Below are 20,108 nucleotides of genomic sequence, written 5' to 3'. Positions count from 1 at the left end.
CATAGGAAGACTGCACCATCATAAATAAAAATTAGCCTTTTTCCTCATGGTACCATGAGCAACACTGTGGGTTTGGACTTACAAAGACCTCCTGCTCCACTTGAGGAAAAAGAAAAGAGGAAATGAGAGCTCAAAACGTCAGTGGTGAGACACAATGCAACAATTTTGCTAGAGCTTTCTTTCTACTGCACTGTAGGTATAAGCTGTAGTGGACTTATTTTCAGGATTTTGTCTTTCTTATTTCTGCTAAATGATGTATTTGGTGATATCAGCCTCATACAATCACAAGAATTTTGTGAAAACATTAGTGGAAACATTGGCAGGAAAATAATTCACTTGGAACTCAGGAGAAACTGGATGAAGAGTAAAGTCATGTAGATATGGATTTTTTCCATTTTAGGTTTTTTCCCCTCTTGTCTGTCATGAAAGTTTGTGATGGGGACAGAAAGGGGTTTTTGCTATATTGAGTGCTGTTAAAAAGGGAAAAAATCCAAAATAAAATAAGCAGTGGATACAATTCACTGCACTATTTCAGTCAGAACTTACTGCCACATGGACTCGGACTTTCTAATGGCTTTTCACAATCAGCCATCTGTAAGCCTCCAATTGGTATGGTGTCTGAAGAATTTATTTTGAAATGCTATATAACCCACAGCATCTGGGAATACCCTCAGCACACACCGTGCAACCACAAACTATATAAATGTCAGGGAAGGTTCAACAGACATATTTTGTCGTTGCTGTTGAAACATGCAGAAATAAGGCCAGAATGGAATAAGGTTAATCCAAGTGTAGGTAACATTGTGTGCATCCTTTTCAAAATTGCCCTGTCATTGTGGGCATTCTTGTTCTTTGAGATAATTTAATAAAATATCTTGATGACAACATAAGCAGATGTGACAATAGAGTAAAACAAAATATTCTTAAGAGAGGTTTTGTGGGAAGATATAATGGAGTACTGTCATTGGTGCTCTCTATTCTCATTAAAGTCTTTCTGTCAACCACTTTGGCTATATTTCAAATGGAATTACATGTATGTATGAGTAGTTGATTAGGACTTAAGGCTGAATCATGTGTTTATAGAGATATTTTGAGACAAGAAATTTGTTAATTTGTTGTTATGCTGAAATAGAAAACATCCTACCAACCAGGAGAGATTGTGAAAGCAATTTGTTAATATTTTTGAGGTGATGCCACTAAGGAAACATTCTTTATATGAGGAATAATCATTGAAAACGGCAAAAAATTTTCAAACAGATGTACTGATTTTATGTCAAACTATTGTGCTCTTTCAGCATGAAAAATGGAGAGAGACTAAAAGTCAAAGCACTTTAAATGGACACTTCCAAAATCACAATGAATTCTACCATATACTTATGTTTTAAAATATCTGTCTCCCTGTCTTATTGTGTCTTCTATCTTTCATCCAAAACAGTTTATTTCCTTCTGGTTGTTCCTATGGCTCTAGTGTAAGAAAGTATTTTTGGTTTAAACTGATCTGATTTTTTTTTTAATTTAATCAGCAATCTACTCTCCACAGCTTTTTCCTGGAGTAGATTCTGTTAAGAGGTAGAACAGGCATTCTCACAGCATCTTTTATATCATTTAGTTGATTCTAACTTCAGATTAATTAAAAAGATACCTCTATTTGCAAATTGTTATTGTTTAAAGATTCTTTAGATGTTAGTAGCTGCAAAAAAAAAAATTGTAAAACAACATTTCAGCATTCAACATTTTTATAGTATACTTTTTAAAGTGTACATACTTCATAAGCATAAAGAGAGAAGTGTGTATTGGTATCATTAACTGAGCTTGTAGCAGTTTCTTGGTAATCTTTACAGCTGAGTTGCCTGAGAGAGTGTTGATATTTTCAGATTCTTAGCAGATTTTTTCTGCTATTCACCTTAAACATTTAGTGAATTTCTATCACAGAGATAGAAAAAAAGTCTCAAAATCTTTCTGAAAAATTAGCTAGATAGGTGTTCAGATGGATGGCATGGAAATATATTTTTCTATCTTTGGACAAAACTTTGGTTACAGAAAATTATGACTCTATCTTTTTTCATTCTTTACTTACTGAAGTGTAGGATGAAGGCAAAAGCTGTGAAAGTATTTATGGTAGCACTAACACATGAATCAGGAGAAGAGTTTTATTACATATATGGCACACTTTTGTCATTGATGCTTTATGAAAAAGTTCACTCTGTATTCCATAACAAATTCCACCATCAGAAGTTTTAATAGATTGACAACTTTATCTTAGGTATTTTCCATTTTTCTAAGGAACTCCTTGAAGGGATTGTCTTGGTAGACGGAGAACTGTGAAGAAACCTGTCTGATTATTTATGCTTTGCAAAGCAAATGTTACTCGTGGCAAGTTTCAAATATCTTCATACTCATGCCAAGCAGTCCAAATGTGTAAGTTACCGGACTGAGGATTTATACATCACACAGTAACAAACAACACAACAAGGTTTTTACTGCATCACACATCTTTACTGTCCTTAGATGCTACATTCTACACCTCACCTTTGAAATTAGTTAAGCATTTCACAGATCTCTTGTATACTGCTGCAGGAAGAAAGCAAGAAATAGTGCAGATCTACATAGTTTGTTGTTGTTCTGAAGATGTGTGCACATAGAACTCCTAATTCATCTTGGACACAGATCTCAATTTCTGAAAGAACTTCAGCCTTTCAGAATGGGTGAGTTGTTTCGAGGACTTTCCAAATATTCAGAAAGCAGAAAACTGCACCAAATAGTAAATTGCTATCTTCAGATTACCAATATATAAAACCAGAGATTACTGCAATTTTCCACTCTTTCTTAAATGCATTTCTTTGCAATCTTTTTTATTATACACTTTAGAGGAGTTGACAGAAAATAAATAGCTCAATAAAAACTACCAGAAACATCTAAGGAAATCACTTTTGAGAGAGAGAAATACTTCTGTAGCAAAATTCATCCAGATCTTTCTCCTAATCATGACAAACTTTTCCATTGTGAAGGTACCTTTTCTTTTATAGAAGATGATAGCACTTAGTCTCCTCATATAAATATCAAAGATAGGAATGAAAGCCACATACTGATTAAAGTGAAAGAAACAAGGGACTGGCAATCATTTCCTCAAACACTTTTCTCCTATGGATTCTAGCTCCTTTCTACAATGAAGAATATAATAATAGAATAGCAAAAAGCATTGAATCAATACCTTTTATCTGTAAATATATAGATAATTCAGATAATTTTAGAAGCAATTCTTTCATAAATTGGCAAGCATGGGTAAAAAATAAGAAAAATCTATTTTAAATGACACAAAGATTATGACATTTATGTTACTCAACTACAGCTCACACTTCCTTATTTGACAGTTCTCATCAGTTGCACAAATGAGATATGTAGGAAATGATGTTGTGTTGCTATCAAAGCAGTTTTACACTTTTGAAAAGCAATAAGGTGGTCTTTAGTAAGAATTTTTTGTTGCTTTTTGCTTTTTTTTTTTTTCAAATTGACTATAAGAAAGCATAGTCACATCAGAATAACTAAAGCTACTATTGTAAATCCAGGACTGTCGTATTTAAAGTGATTGTGGAATTGAGACTTGCATGTTAAAAGAAAAGTGTATTCCCTTCTGAGTATATTTTAGTTCCAAAATAATTAATATTTGTTGACAAGACCAAGTTAAGTGCATGCAGCATCACATGTCCTTTAATTAGTTGTGATGATAAAGTAATGCAGACTGAAAATAATCGATTTGAGCTGCCAAAGCTGATCACTTAAGCCACGTGAAAAAACACAAGCAACATTCTTCCATAGATTTCATACACCCTCATACACCCTCATAATAAATTTTGCCTCCTGCTTTAGTATTTTTATATTTCAGCTCTGAGTAGACAAGTTTCATTGATTTGAGTGTTTTTGACTGTTTATTTGTGAGCTTCCTGAGCAAATTTGGTAGGAGAAATGCACTAAGAGTCAATTGGAAACATTTTACAACATTGAACATACTAGATAAAATTAAATCTATGTAAATTAGATAAAATTGAAGAATATTTAAAATATTTAATGTTGAAATGCAAGTGCTACAAAATAGCTGTTCACAACTGATCTGTATCTATAAGAAAAAATCCTAACTCATTGTAAACTGTTGAATATCAAAATTTACTGTACACTTGTTCAGATTCACTTCAAGGGGATACTGTAAAAGCAATAGCAAAACACATCTTGTTTCACTTGATACCTATTTCTGTCCCAATTAAATCAATGAAAGCTATACCATGGTTTAAGGAAGAGTTACTTTAATAATTAATCCTTCTAATAATATAATCCATTAGACCAGAAATTAAGTATTATGACAGCATGAGATATAGAAAAATCTTTACAGGGTAGAAAATTTGAGAGATAAATTATTCATTCTAAGTTATGAGCTCTAACCAGCTTTTACTGCACTTCTATCAGAAATTTTACAGCTCTAGAGCATGATGCTTGAGATCAAGCATAATCAATAATATAAATTATTTAAATTTAAGATTCATAGGGAGGTTTCTTTATACTCAAATATTTCCAATATTCTGTGATAGAGGAGAGAAAAAATAAACTATATTTATGTTAAATATTTTGGATTTTTATGATTGCTACTGAGGTTTCTAACAATTTTCTTTGCAGGCTTGCATTTTTTACCTTAAAAATAAATCCTAATCCACTTTGCAAATTGAAAATTTAGTGGGAATATTTTCTTTGTTTATGGCCCTTCCCCTATGTACATACTGTGTGAAAACAGTATGGAAAAAATAGTAAGGAGAAAAACAATATCCTGCATGCTCAATATTATTAGAATAATTCTTTTGTAGTCTTTAAAAATGCTATGCAGATGAAAGACCCCAGATTCTTTTTTATGAAGCACATTAAGAGAGAAAAATTAGTTATAAAAGCTGTATGACAGCCTACATGCCATTGCTCCTCCCTCTGGTTCAAGGAGGAAGAAAATGGGCAGGAAGGATGGGGTGGCATGGAAAAAATAAAGTGGACTCAAGTAAAAAATAGTGTGAATGGACTGAAGCATGGGGAGAAGCAGAGAATATATGAGACAGGTGTTACAAGGGGATGGTGATGACATTTATAATACAAGAATTCAGTACAAGTAAAGAGCATGATGCTTTAGACTTATATCTGAAGAGAAATTGATTTATTTTCTGAGCTCTTTGCCAAGTATTAACCCAGCCCAGGAATATGCAGCCAGCACTAAATTATAGAACATTTAAATGTACACAGATTTGGATCCCAGAGGCTGAGTTACCTGCTGAAATAAAATAATTAGACACTGCCCTGGAAAATCAATTTGCTCAAATATTTTACTAGAAAAGCTACACCAAAAGCTGAGTTTGTATGGTTTACATGCAAAAGTCCACCTTAATCTGGCTGATTGATGTTTGGGTAATATTTTTAGGGGACCATCTTTGGCATATTCCTATTCTATGGTGTTTGATTAAACAAGTCTCTAAAAGAGCATAAAATAAATAAAATAATTAGCTGAGTAGGGACTACGGTCATTGTGTTTGGGAATCAGATGTGTGCTGGAGTAAAGTCATAGCTCCACTAAGAATTGCCATTATGCCAAACTAAATTAAAATCATACTTTTATCTTTTTGTTGCAGCAGAAAGTTATTGCTGAGACTACAAAACTGTAGAAATATTGGGAAAAAAGCTTCTCATACAATTTTTGTGTGGCTTTTTGCACAAAGTTAAAGAGGGAGCAGAAAAGACTTTTTGTGTGTATATACAATTTATTTCAGAAAGAAAAGTTAAAAAAGCATTTCAGGTGTTCTCAATGATACACAGTATTGGAACACATTGCTTTTAACATATTTCTTAAGCCATCTAGCAGGAATTTTATATGCTATGGGAAACAATGTAGGAACTGCAGACTTTGTGATCTCTCAGTAGCAATGAAAATATTGCTATACTAATTTTCATTTAATTTCCATTTCTTAACATGTAACTGAAAAACGAACAGACAAATATTATTTTTTTTATTAAAAGTACCTACTAAAGTTTTGGCATGAGTATTCACACAGATTTAATTACAAAGTAAATGTCAAATGTTCTTGAAGGTATTCTAGGATGGGAGATGTAGAGCTAAGAGCCTGAAGTGGCCATGCTACCATGATTGCTAAAAAAAGCCAAGGAACAGACTCAGGAGACCAAGACTGCAAATTCTAATTTTCAGCAACAGAAAATCGAAAGAAACTTTCTCCTGTCCCAGAAAAAAATCCTAAATATTGAACTATCTGTTAAAACACTGAGAAAGCTACTGCAATTGGATATTGTGCCCTTAATATTCACAACAGAAAAATTACTGAAATAGTCTGTGGGCAAGACATGTTAATTCATGCATTGAGGCAGGCTTAAATATTCTATATATCTCAAGCCACTAAATCTTGAAAACACTTCTTTGGAACATTAGTTTTTTTGTAAGTTTCAGAAACCAAATTGCAAAAAAACTTCACATGCCTTTATGTTTAGATGACAGAAGAAAAATTGTTCCACAGATAGCTTTGAATTTGTTTTTTATGAAATGCCAAGGAGAGTCTATGGATCTAGTTTATAAGAACTTTGCACATGGTTGAATTATTGTGATGGAAAAAAGACCTGAATCAGATCCAAATACAAGACTTAAGACTCTAACAAAATCATCATTAGATACATATTCATATTTTCTATGAGTTTTTCTTTCTACATGTTTTATGTATAGATGATGGAAATTCTCATTATGCTACATGGAAAATCCCATTTTCATATTTTGCATTTCAAAATCACATTTTCACATTCATTTCACGCATTTCACTAAAGTTTATCAAGTAAAGAAATACCAGATGTCTTGTTGTATATCCTCAGTGGTGAGAGATTTCTTGTTTCTTGACTACCTTTGTAATTTTAAACTTTGATATATGCACATGAGATTTAGGGTGTGAAAAGACAACAGACTTTGTAGATAGACTAAAAAAGCATTCAGCTGTTTTGTGGTGAATGGTAGCATATTACCTTGGGTTCCTGACTCAGGATGTGCTGTACAGGCTTAAGAATGAAAGCAAGGCTGTGCAGGGATGTGGCAGCCTACCAGATGTTGTCTGCAGATGTGCTTTTATTTTAAAGATGCAGTTAACACCCAACAAAAATCTACAAAAATCTAGCCAGGCTGAATAAACAGGGTAAAAGAATGAAATGGAAAAGCCAAAAGCACAATATGTCAGTGATTTACTGCATAGTATTGTGAATGTTACTGGCAGAGTCAAATAGCAGAATTACTTTGTTGTCAGTAACAGCTTGTCTTCCTATAAGTCAGATGTACAGTGTGGTCATCTGGCATAAATCCCCAAGACATGATTGTGAGAGGGCCATTATGGAGTGAATACAACAGAAGATGTGATTCCAGTTTGACTCTGATTGTGAAATTCAAGTATTCTTAAATACCTCTCACCATTATGAAAGATTAAATAATTATTTTGATCAGCTAGTATGGGGGTTAAAACATAAGAAATACCCACTAATAGAAAATACTTAGAAATATACAAAAATCAGAAAAACAAGAATACCACTAATCCTCAAAACAAACTCTTATGCTTTCTATTAAACTGTATATTTTCTATTACACTTCCTAGAGCTGCAGCATTTTTCTGGTGTTTTGCATTTTTAAATTTCTTTCATGCAACAACCCACTGAGCTGGAATATTGTCATTATTATTTCCAGTTTCTAAAGAAAGAGGACAACGTGGAGATATTAAGTGACTTGCACAAGCTCTCTTATCAAGTCTGTACCAGAGCTAGGATTACAATTTGGAAGCTCTTGACTTCTTGTTTGGTATTCAACAGCCTAGACCATGACATTCCTCAAATCCAATTTCAAACTCTTATAAAATAATAGAAGAAACATAAGGAAGCAAAATGCTAGTCAAAAATAATGCTACCAAAAGTTTTGCCAGAGACTTCAACAGCACAAAATTTGTCTACCTATGAGCTGATTATAGCACTTCCATGAACAATAAATAACAGACTTTACTTTAAAAATGCATGACAAATTTTCCAAAATAATTTTCTTCCCTTAAGAATAATTTGGAAAAATTCTTCATATCAGCTTTTCTATGCTTAATGTCATCTGTCCCAAAACCAGCTTAGTACGTATCAGAGAAGGATTGAAATAAGTGTGGTGTTGGGGAAACATCTGACCACGACATTGGTACCCTTATTACAGCCAGTTTTAAATAATAGCTTTATATTCTAAATCATTAAAGCAATTCATTAATTAAAATTTCAGAAGATGTTGTACATTGTGACTGTAAACTCCCTTGAGGGCAGAGAAAATTGATGGAGTTTATTAGGAAGGTTAGAAATGTAAAAAATAATAGTAGGAGACTATCTTATTTTCCAAGGCTCATTTAATCCTCACAGTGATATGAAGCTGAAGAGAAAGCACAAAGACAGAGGGAGGAACAGTGCCAAATGACACCAGGCATTTCTACTGAACACACGATTAGCTGGAAATAACACATGACAGCAAATATAGCTAAGATTTTTTTAGGTGATCCATAGTATCTCGAGGTAACCAAGTGACGAGAAAGACAGCAGTCCGGCACATTTTACTGCCACTGCACCCAAAATTGAAGACTGAAAACAGATTTAGACAACTATAGAAAGTCGGAAATGCTTTAAAAATTATTAAAAATTCAGCAGGAATGAGTGATTAGAGAAGATTAAAATAGCTTGCTGCGTCAATGATAAATGATGACTTCAAAGAGATGAAATAGCTGGCTACAAATAGGTCTGGTCAAAATATTGAAAGTGAAGTTAACTTTTTGCTTAAAAAAACAAACAAAAGACCCCAAACTTGTTAATTTCATTCTCCAAGAACCCGTCTGACAGCAAGTAAAAGCAATGCATCCCAATACAAAAACTTCCATTATTGTTTCCTGGATAGGCATATCCAGCACATAGATGCAAAGAAGATATTTTAAAGTATCAAATTTAACACATTATTTTAATTACTAATTAAAAGTAGTAATTAATTTACTAATTAATATAAAAAGTGTCCAAATTGTGCTCTCTCTCCTCAAGACATTTTGAAAGGTGAAGTATTACCTGTAGGACAATAGCAAAGTCCCATTATGGAATCTGCTAAATGACCTCAATGTCCAAATCTCTTAAATATACCATTGAAGTGTGTATCTCTTTAAGAAATGACACAGGTAGATAATGCATTATCTTTACTCCAATTTGAACCCTATTTAAAATTCTGAATAATTCTTAGGGTTTTTTTTTTTCCTGATTTCACTCTATGGTTTGCACAGTTATACTGGTATGTGCTATCACGATTACTTCTTATCTTAGCCACCAGAGTTGCATCTTGACAATGTATAAATAAATCCTTGTATTTTATAGGGTTTAAATAAGAGGAAGGAGTGCTCATCAAATGTTTTATCAGAGAAACATACTTCTTTACAGGGTTATTTTCTACATCCTGAGAACAAAGAGCATGTGAATAGGAGGGAAAATCCCTACTTTTCTGTGCTGACGGGTTACATTTCCTCCAGCCCATTAAGGTGGGAGAAGGTTCCAGCACCATGAGTTAAAGAGGCTAAAGATGACATTCCATCCACCTGTACAGATCTTTTCCTTTTTCCTCCCACTCCTTGCTGGTGGTACTACTCCTGGGATAGAGTGCACTTCTTCCCCTTACTGTTCCAAAAGCTTAAACAACTAATGCAAAATAATATATCCTTGAAAGTGTTTATTTTTGTTGGTATGTTACTATTAACCTCTAACATAAAAATTTAATTTTTTTTACAAGTAGATATGTTTTATTCACCTTCCACAAAGACAGTATTTGTCTCTTTAAGAAGAGTGACAGCAGAAGATGAAGTGAGGTCTGCTATATCATTTTATCTTTCAGTGCTTCATTTTCTACAAGATGTGGCACATTGATGCATATTGTTATTTATGCAGCTCCAGAAATGCCAACTTGAAGGGAGCATTGTCCGCGTTACAGACAAGATGTGTCAACCCCTTCTTTAAAGTAACTGAAAGGAAGCAAAAAGCTAAACCATATAAAAATAAACAAACAAACAAATTAATTTATTAATAAATAAAAAGGCAGGATATCTTTAAGAGAGAGAGAGAAGAGGCATATTCTTTAACTTTAATGATGACTGGAAAAGCCTGAGTATTTTGATGTGAATGTAACTAAGCATCTTATGAATAAATTTTTTCTTTATTTCTGTGACCTAGGTATAGTAATTCAATGAAAATGAATTTAAAACATAAAGAAGAAAGAATTTCACCAAGACAAAATATATATTATCTGATAGCTTTCTGTCCTCTCTTCTCCATAAAATGCCAGTAAAGTACCAATGCAAGATAAATCTATGTGCAGGATATTTGATGCACAGAAGAATATTTCAAATGCTTAAATACCTTAACATTTTCTGCAACTCTATAAAAATGTTAATGTTATCACTGTTTCTAAAAGTTAATTGAAAAGTAGAGAAAATATTTTATGGCATAACCTTTTTTCTTGATATAAATTTTAATAATTATTGATTCTTTAAGCTCAAACCCAGCACACCACAGAAAATCTCAGCTATTAAAGCAACAATTGAACCTTGATATTGACAAAAGTTCAGTTTTTATCTGAGACTGGCTAGCAGAAGGGCAGAGATTGCTTGGAAATGCTGAAAAGAGCAAAACCCAAGGTGTTTTGGGCCAGAGACTGATCACATCACATAGTGCTGGCTTTTGTCTATCTAAAGACCAATACTATGATGTTTGATTTTTTGCCAGAATGTTCAGGTTGGCCCCCAGATATCCCAGCAATTAATTTCTCATAGTCTGTACTTCCTACTGTGGATTTCATTGTGGAAACAAACAGGAGTGTTGTACTCTGTGTCTGTTAAGAGCTTTATCTTTTTAAGAAGGATTTGCAATAATCAAATGTGCACTATGAATCTCAGCATCCAAGCATCTTATAATAAATAGCAAAAATTAAGATTTGGAATTTAATGGTGCTTAGAGTAACTTTTCAGTGATGGAAATTTTCATATTTAAAAATGTTTCTCCACAGAATTACTCTTGCTATCACACACATCTAGTACAGGCTGTTGATTACTTACTGGCCCAGCTCTAAACACGATCTCAAAACGTTTTTTTTTTGTTTTGGAGGAGAGGTGGTGTGAGAAGGGAAATGAAAGTGAATTTGATTTTTTCCTGTTTCTTTTGTAAAAAAATATAAATACATGAAAGTTTGAAATTAAATGTCTATAAAAGTAACACTCTTTTATTTAATTTTCAGAGAGGATTATTTTTCCTTAAAGATTTTCGATTTTATTATTTCAGTTTTTCCTCAGTAGGAACTATTTTTTCCTAAAGACACTGCAAGTAATACTTAGTTTATTCAAATCTGTAGACTTTTCTCTATTTATTTAAAAGGTTTTATTGTTGAAAGGTAAGAAACAGCTCTAAGATGAAAGAACATAAATGCATAGAAACTCCTGAAAGTATTACTAAATTTAATGAAGACAATTTTTTAAAGCAAAATTAGGTATAGATCTTAGGAAAAAATGAAAATCAGAGAAAATAATAAGAGAGAAAACCCAAGTCATCAATATAAATATTTCCTAGTCTTCTAAAGAGATTTATTTTATTTTTCTAATTATAACAAGGTTGTTACAGGTTAGCCTTGTTGGTTAATTCAGCATAGGAAAATGCATAAGGACAATTCCAGAGACAATATTTCAGTATTTGGTAGAAATTTTAGTTAGAAGTCATGGATTCTTCTCAGTATTTTAAAATAAGAAACAGCTGTACAATTGGGAAAATGCTGAAATTAATTGCTTTCACAATTCCTTTAATTAATATCCTCAAACTTTTATATATCTTTAAATTTTTCTTGCATTTTGCCCAAATCGCTGCCAGTTCAAAGGCATATTTTGCATTTTACTGTGTGAAGAATCATTGTTAAAGTGCATAAAGCAGCACAGGGAGCAGAAGTCCAACAGGACTTTTATGATCGTGCCTTGACTCTACTCCCTAAAAGAAAAGCTTGGGAGTTACTGGAATGTAGAGTTTGACAAGGTGTTCTCTTTCTCTTCGATTCGAGTTTTGTGCTTTCCCTGCACTGGGCCATGGCACAACTGGAAAAGGATTGCGGTCTGCACTTGGTGCCAGGCACAGCCCAGAGGGGAAGCAGCTGCGGCGTGGAGCTGTGCCTTCACATGTGCATCTTATGGAAAGGTGATGAGTTTCACAGCCACAAAGGAATGTATTGTCCTGCTGGTCCTTAGCCAAGCTTTGTCAGAAAATGCTGGAAAAGTGAGGGAAGCCAAAACTTAAATTCTACTCCCTTCATTTGCACTTTAAATTGACTGGTTTGAACTTTTCACTTGCACGTCCTGCATGATAGGAATCTCATTTTAGTAACTTGTGTTTTCATTGCAGTTTGACATATTACAAATTCTAATGCTTAAGAAAGAATTTTAGAGATCTATGTAGTAAAAGAAATGGCCTAATTTATAACTTTTTTTTTTAACTATACCAAGATGAACTAGTTACTTTTTCGTAAAATAATTAAATCAGCTACTGCATAGAACAGTATGCTGTATGTAATGAAGTGTATTGAATAAATATGAAGTGCACTGACAGTAAATGTTATTTGTAAACCATTTTTTAAAAGATATGCTTGGCATATAGGAGGAATTTATTACCAGAAAGGATCACTTCAATAATAGGAAATTAGCAAGATACCTTATTAAAGGCTGCAACAAAATGAGATTATTTCAGATACGTTTCTCTCACTATTTCATTTAGTTCTGCATTTGTATGAGGTACAATGTTTGTGATTTTACTGAAAGCTCAGAGAATATGGGTATAATTCAGAATTCACTGATGTATATTAGAAGTGAGGTGTAGAAGTTACCATAAATTCTTTCACATTGTAATGAAGATCCCACAGATCTTTGATTTTTATTAAATATTCACAGTTGTATTGTGACCAGCAAGGCAATCAAATCTCAATGATTCATGTTAGTATTATTTGCACCCTTTTAATTTCTGCAGCACGTTTTCCTGACTGCTCATTTGAATATGAGAGAACCCACCAGACAACTACTTCTCTTTGTGTTATAAAAATATTGTAAATTTGCATTGCAAAGAACAACTACAACAGAGAAATATTCAATGTCCTATTCAAAGTCTATTTAAATTAGTACATAGAAAAACTGGGCAAAACTGAGGATTTTTATGAAATAACAATAGTTCACCAAATCCCATGTTAAATGGCTAAACAACAGAGGAAATACAGAGTGTAGTAAAGTGTTCAGAAAACATTGTGGTGGTAATGTGTGCGGTAGAAAACATTGGTGGTGATAAATAAAGTGTTTTGTTGCATATACTTTTCATGGGAATCTTGACTTCTGGCAGATTTTCTGTAACTTTTTTTCTCCGTGGATTTTTTTAATGGTCTGTTGGTCATGCTTAAACATTCCAACAGAGGTCACATTGTTGTGTTAGAATTTATATAACAAAACATTAAAACATAGCACTTAGTAAAAAAATGCTGGTCTGAAGATTAGAAAGTGGAAACAGAGGCACTAAAAGCATCTTACTGAAGAGTCATGCAGCAGTGGAAGAGACAAGTGTACCCTTCCAGGCTACTGCTTTCTAAGACAGTCATACTTGTGATAAACTACCTCTATGTGTTTACTAAAATAACCAGCTACCAGCTCAATCAATGTAGATATTATCAGATACTAGATAGATAAGATGCTAAAAATTGTATAAGCACAGATACAGCTTTTTTTTCCCTGGATCTTCACAGAGATAAACACAGTACTCTCCATGGTAAGTTTTCCCAATAGAGTGGTATTTGAAGTGCTGTGTAACTCAGCAGCACAGGGGATACCAGATGTTCCTTGTCCATCAGCAACTGCACAAACCTTGTTATTCTTATACCTTGTTACTCTTATACCTTGTTATTCTGCCGTGTTACCTCTTCAGTTTGGGTCAGTAGGGCTCTTCAAGCTAACATGGCTGTGGTATTGTCATTTTGACTCCTGTGTAGTACAGGTGTATGTAAGATAGGGCTAAACTTCCTGGGCCCCAGAAAACATCAGTAGTCTTATTTATGCCAATGTGGATCTTAGTGTGCATTATATTTACATTTGTAAATGGTTTGCCTTGACAATGTTACGGTACTAAGCATACTGCTTTGAATGTTCACAATATTCAGGTTAGCTATATACAGACATGACTTCAAACATGCACAATCTGCACAGCAATCTAGAAATATACACTATTGAATTTGTCTTTTGATAAAGGTTAGAGGTTTGTGTCCGAGGCAGTTTTCCTGGTTTTCCAGGATGAAATGTGTGCATGCATACATCATGTTATGTTTCCACAATGTATTTAAAAATACATAAACTTAGAGGAAACTACCCTTTTTCTTATTTTCTTCTAAATGCTGTAACATAAAGTTGCTGAGTTTTTAATCAAGTGAAAGCTATTTGACTGGCAGCTCTGCTGCACACATTCATTTAACGAAGCAGGCTGTTTGCTGAGACTTAGGAGGACAGCGCATACATCTCTCTTGTATGTTCTTTGCTGGAAGGTGGGGTTTGGATCCTCTGGGATGGAGGACAGTCAAAATGCTGATGGCTGTGACTGTGGCTGTTTTGTTCAGCAGGTATTCTGTGGAGTTCAGTGACAATAGTTCCTTTTTCTAGCTTCATGTATGGTAGCAACTGATTTAAAATACAAAACTTCCTATTTAGATGTTCAGAATAGAAGCTATTATACCTTTTCATTCTGAGAAATGAACTGAGTTTTAACTGTGAAAAGTATATAACTGGATTTTCTTCTTGCCTGAGTTGTTACTCGGATCTAATCAAAAGCATGAACAGGTTAAAAAATAGTAGCATTGTTCTTGGCTGTAGGACATGGCCCATATTTTACTGCTGCCTAAATGACCTTTTTCTTACAAAATAAGTTTTCTCTACTTAAAGCTATGCATATTTTTTATATTTCTGTGGTCTACTAAAGCTAAAGAGAATGCAGTGCAGATGTGGGACAATTTCTTTTATTTCATTTCTGTCTCAGTAACTTGACATAAATATGTAAATAGACAGACCTGCTGGCAGGCCGAATTTGCATAGAAATTACGATAATCACATGCACTTCAGAGGGGTGAGGTGAGATGAACACAAGAAGTGTTGGGGCTTTTTTTCTTATTTTACCAAATCTTTCCCAGAAATAATGTGGTTATTCCCATCAGAGATTTACTGGGATGCATTTCCACTCGTGACCTCAGATAAATGAGCAAAGAAGCAAGAAAATCTGTGTTCCTAGAGTTAAAGTGGTTTATTTTTCTACATTTTCATTCTCAGAACATAAGCCACTGTCTTTTCTCACTTCTTTTTTGGTACTGAATTTACAGGGGAAATTGTTCTGATAGAAACATATTGATCGCAGTAAAGAATTGTATGTTACCTGCCTTGCACACCTCACAGCGATATTTAACTGGTGAGAAATGTGCTCTAACTGACACCAAACAAAAGCAGAGTTGTTTTTCATTTTAAGAGTTTGCTCTCTATGTGGCCTTGAATGTTCGTTTCTTTGACAGTAGATAATGATTCATTCTCTTGCTTTACAGTTTCTAGATGGCTAAGTACTTAAAAAGTCAATATTGAATTTCTAAGCAGAAATCCACATATGATTACAGTAAAGCTCTGCTATCACAGCATTATATTAAATGATGTATTGGTATATTCCACATCTATAAAAATAAGAAGTTTAAATTTTACTTTTGACATGTATTTTAAAATGTGCTAAGTTGATTTTATTGATAGTTTGATTCTTCTGAGTCGAGATTCACCCAAAGTGAAAAATTAAAAGTTAATTATTGCTGTAAAAATCATCCAAAGTCAGGGTAACTGTATGCTTAGAAACATAATTCTCTTTGTTTTTTGTTTAAGGTTTAAAGCCAAGTGATCCAACCATGACTGGCAAAACACAGACGAGCAATGTCACCAATAAGAACGACCCAAAGTCCATCAACTCCAGAGTCTTCATCGGCAATCTGAACACAGCTATTGTCAAAAAAGGCGACATCGAAGCAATCTTTGCAAAGTACGGGAAGATCGTGGGCTGCTCGGTGCACAAAGGTTACGCCTTCGTACAGTACATGAGCGAGAGGCACGCCAGGGCCGCCGTGGCAGGAGAGAATGCCAGGATCATTGCAGGACAGCCGCTAGGTAAGGGTTTGTTAATGCCATTGGAATGCTGCTTTCTCTTTCCCTTCTGTTTGAAATACCACCTGCTGGTGGTGCCTGCAGGACTAGTGAGTTTGTTTGCCCATGTTCCATCTCAGCGTATTTCCAGGATTTTGTAGCTGACGGATTGTTTAACATATGATGTGTTGCCTAGGTGCTACAAAATATTTAGCCCTACAAACTGCTAATTTATTAAACAGATCACTTCTGAAAACTTTATACTTATTTGTAATTCCACTGTAGTGAACATGATTACGCTTGTGAAGAAAAAAATGACTATTTTTTCATAGAATCTACTTTAGTAAATTTACTGTAGTATAACAGGGCTCGTCTAATAGATGAGGTTATCTTTCATGTAATGAATCTAAAATGATACCCAGCCCACAGATGTGTCAGATATTATATAGAAGCAAAAGAATAGTTTTTATTTGTCCTTGAAATCATGGCAAATCAAACTATAACAGTGTTATTTAGAGAAGTATATTATTAAAAACTAAGATTGCAGATTTCCCACATAATACTGTAAACGCTGTTCATCTGAATTCTAAATAAAGAAAAGAAAAAAAAGTAATATTTTTCTCTTCTAGTGCTTTGTCATGAATGCTTAAGTAAAATCTAGTTGTTACATGATGCAAATTTTACCTCTGGAAGCTATTTTTAATTGCCTATGTAGGCTGTCAGTGATAAGCCCTGGAGTCCATTCTATACATGACTTACAGTCATGTATATACAGTAGCAATGTTTAGTACAGCAAGATGCTTGGTAGGATTCAGAAGTCTTTCACTACAGCTCTGAATTGTATTGCTCATATGCAACACCAAGTGTGTAATGGCTACGTCAGGAAAAGGTGAAGTGTAGCCAGTGTTTTGGCTGTAACAAGCCATAAAGAATCAATATGGCTTGCTCGTTTTCAGTGTTGCAGGCTGTGGAAATCTATTTTTCTGATTGTTTGTAGAAATTGAAGCATTTGTGTTACATGGACTGTTCTTTTATCACAGTTGCTGAACAGCAATTTTAAGTTTTATATTTTAACTCCTGCCTGTTGGGTTAAAGAGAAAAACTGATTAAATAATTTAATTGTATCCAAGGGGAGATTGCGTTCGAACTTCATTAGGAAAAGTCATATAGATGAGTGAAATAAAAGAACTCAAGTGATAAAAGCAAGGCAGCACAGTCAGTCTGTGGGATGGCATTATTGGAAGACGTTTCCTGGAGCGGTGTTCTCCAAGCAATAGGCCATGTAATGCCATCAGTGCATTACTTACAGCTTCCTGCACACTGGTCTGACCAGATTTTTTAAACTGTGTTTTCCTAAGGCAATAGATCTGTTATTACTATGATTACTGTTGCTAGACTCTTTAAGTATTTCTTGTGGCATCTGTAATATGAAAAGCATTTTGTACAAGGAAATGCCCTTGCACTACTCTGTGTACTTTTGTGCTTTCTGTAGCAAGGAAGTGAATTTGTTGCAAAGGAAATTAAGTGACCAATAATTGCTTGAGTTGTTTGAATATTCTAATAACAATAGAAATTATTTGCTCAATATTAAGTTTCAACTGTTTAATCTTAAAATACTTTGATTTTTCTGCACATTCTCCTGATAACATATTCATACTTAAGTTCCTAATATATCAAGGAATATAAAGAATAAGCAAGGTGAGATTTTCTTTTTTCCTTCCTAATTTCCTCTTTTTTATATGTGAAATGCAGTTGCTATCAGTACAGTTTGACAAAAATAATGAATTTACAAAAATGGAACTTCTCATTAAAGAAATTTGTTCTATGAATTATTCTAATCGGCAGTAGACATTAACAGTCACCACACAGTAATGAGTAGATGACTGAGAAAATTTATTTGGGATTTGGACCCAGAACATCTTAGGCACAAATAGTGCATTACTGTGAAACTTCTTGATGAAAGTTACTTTTTTCTCTGTCCTGAGAGCTTTGCATTCTGAAATAAATAGAACTAATGAATTTATGTCAGCAGTCAAGTTAGGGAAAGGGACAGGAAAATCCTGTTACAGATGTACAAATAAACTTGTTTAACATAGCTGAATTTTCTATTAAATTGAATTAGAATAAATTAGTAATGTGAGGGCTGGATGATAACCAGATAAGGAAAGTTATTTGAACAAGGGAATATTTGAAAAACATTATTCCATGGTATATGCTTGACACTACTATACACTCTAGTACTCAGTACCTCACAAAAGAAAGCATAGCTTCATTTAGTTTATGTTAATAATGTACATTAGCTCTTTCATGGTATGGTGAACTGAACCATTTACATTAACTCCTGCCTTTTGTGTACTAATGCCATTCAAAATGATGCAGCTCTATTATCAGAGTCAGAAACCTTTCACATGTGTGTATCTGAAATTTAAAATTGAACACATAAATTCTTATAGCTTTTTAGAGTGCCACACAGTTCACTGCATATCCTGTCTAAATGTTTCCTCTGAGGTGGAGCCACAAAAGATTAGGCTCAGTAGGTATATAACAAAGCATTTTGTTTAGCAAATTCCTCAAATTAGTTCTACAAATCTAAAGCATTGGAATTACCCTAAGTCTTGCCAGCTTCCTGTGGGTCATTATTATTGGCCTGCTATTGGTCTCATCCATCAACTCTGAAGTGTGTAGTGGTCAGTGATATGTAATGGTGGTGCCAGGGATACTGCAACTTGACGGAAGAGGATTTCATGAGCTATGTGATTTCCAATCTTCCTGTTTCATAAAGTGCAACACACTCTAAAAAGTTGTGGGGTAGAGATCGTAAAGGAAGACAAAAAAATATGCTTGCGAAAATTATGGCTATTATTGTGAAGTACACTGTAGTTTCTTGAAGCAATATTATGTCTTCATGGGAATAGCATGTTTTCCTGCCCTCAGGACGGAGACAGGTCAGTATAGGGCACAGGAGCCTGCTTCACAATGATTATTTTGTAAATTGCTTCAGGCTGGAGTTGAGAAAATATTGAAGTTGTTCTAGGACAAAACTGCAAGTTATGTTCTTTGTTGTGGGAACACATCCACACTGTTAACTCTTCTCAAAAGTTTTTCACCCTTTTACGCACCCTTGTGAGTTACGGAATATTTGTGCATGTCCACTTCCTTTCCAAATAGGACAAAGCGACAGGATGAATAGGAATTATTCTGAGGAAATAATGAGTCTGTGAACTTTACCAAGGGTGATTTTATCCTTCTCTGGTGAGCAAAGGGTTAGACATCTGCTTGCTCAAAAATGAATGGTGCAAGTCCCTCATTGCAGCTGTGGGCTGAGGAAATGAGCTGTAACCTTTCTCATAGTGAGGAGCCCAAGCCTGAACACAGGATTCGAGGTGCAGCCTCACCAATGCCAAGTGCAACAGGATGATCACTCTCCTGGTCCGTCTGGCCACAGTTTCTGATGCCATTGTCCTTCTTTGGCCACCTGGGCACACTCCAGCTCATGTTCAGCTGCTGTTAACTAGCACTGCTGGACTCTTTTCCTCCAGGCAAATTTCCAGACATTCTGAAAATCATCCCCACTCTGTAGCTCTACATGGGATTCTTGTGACCCAAGTGCAGGTCCCAACGCATGATCATATTGAACCTCATCAATGGCCTTAGCCCATTGATCCAGCCTGTCCAGATCCCTCTGCAGTGCCTCCCACCCAACTTGCTGCAAACTTGCTGAGAGTACACTCCATCCCCTCACTCAATCATAAATAAAGATTTTAAGATAAAGATATGCATCGCAGCTTCTCTCTGAAATTCTGGTATAACTGTCATATCAACTTCTAAATCATAATGTCC

The 20,108-nt window shown here is 34.4% G+C and overlaps 1 protein-coding gene across 4 annotated transcripts in view; it reads left to right on the top strand.

The window, feature by feature from the left end:
- RALYL (RALY RNA binding protein like) overlaps nucleotides 1-20,108 on the top strand; it is a 373,063-nt gene that overhangs the window by 165,053 nt on the left and 187,902 nt on the right. For all 4 annotated transcript variants that reach the window (XM_054280017.1, XM_054279769.1, XM_054279850.1 and 1 more), the window contains one exon: nucleotides 16,014-16,292. In XM_054280017.1, the coding sequence (XP_054135992.1) occupies nucleotides 16,037-16,292 (256 nt within the window). In that variant the 5' untranslated portion in view covers nucleotides 16,014-16,036. The remainder of the gene's footprint in view (nucleotides 1-16,013; nucleotides 16,293-20,108) is intronic.

This window comes from Melozone crissalis, unplaced genomic scaffold, assembly GCF_028551555.1.
Source record: "Melozone crissalis strain CALT ecotype California unplaced genomic scaffold, PUWL_Pcris_2 ptg000002l_1, whole genome shotgun sequence".
In the NCBI taxonomy this organism is placed as follows: domain Eukaryota; kingdom Metazoa; phylum Chordata; class Aves; order Passeriformes; family Passerellidae; genus Melozone; species Melozone crissalis.
The sequence above is the reverse complement of the archived record's forward strand: the minus strand, read 5'-3'. Positions and strand labels throughout refer to the sequence as shown.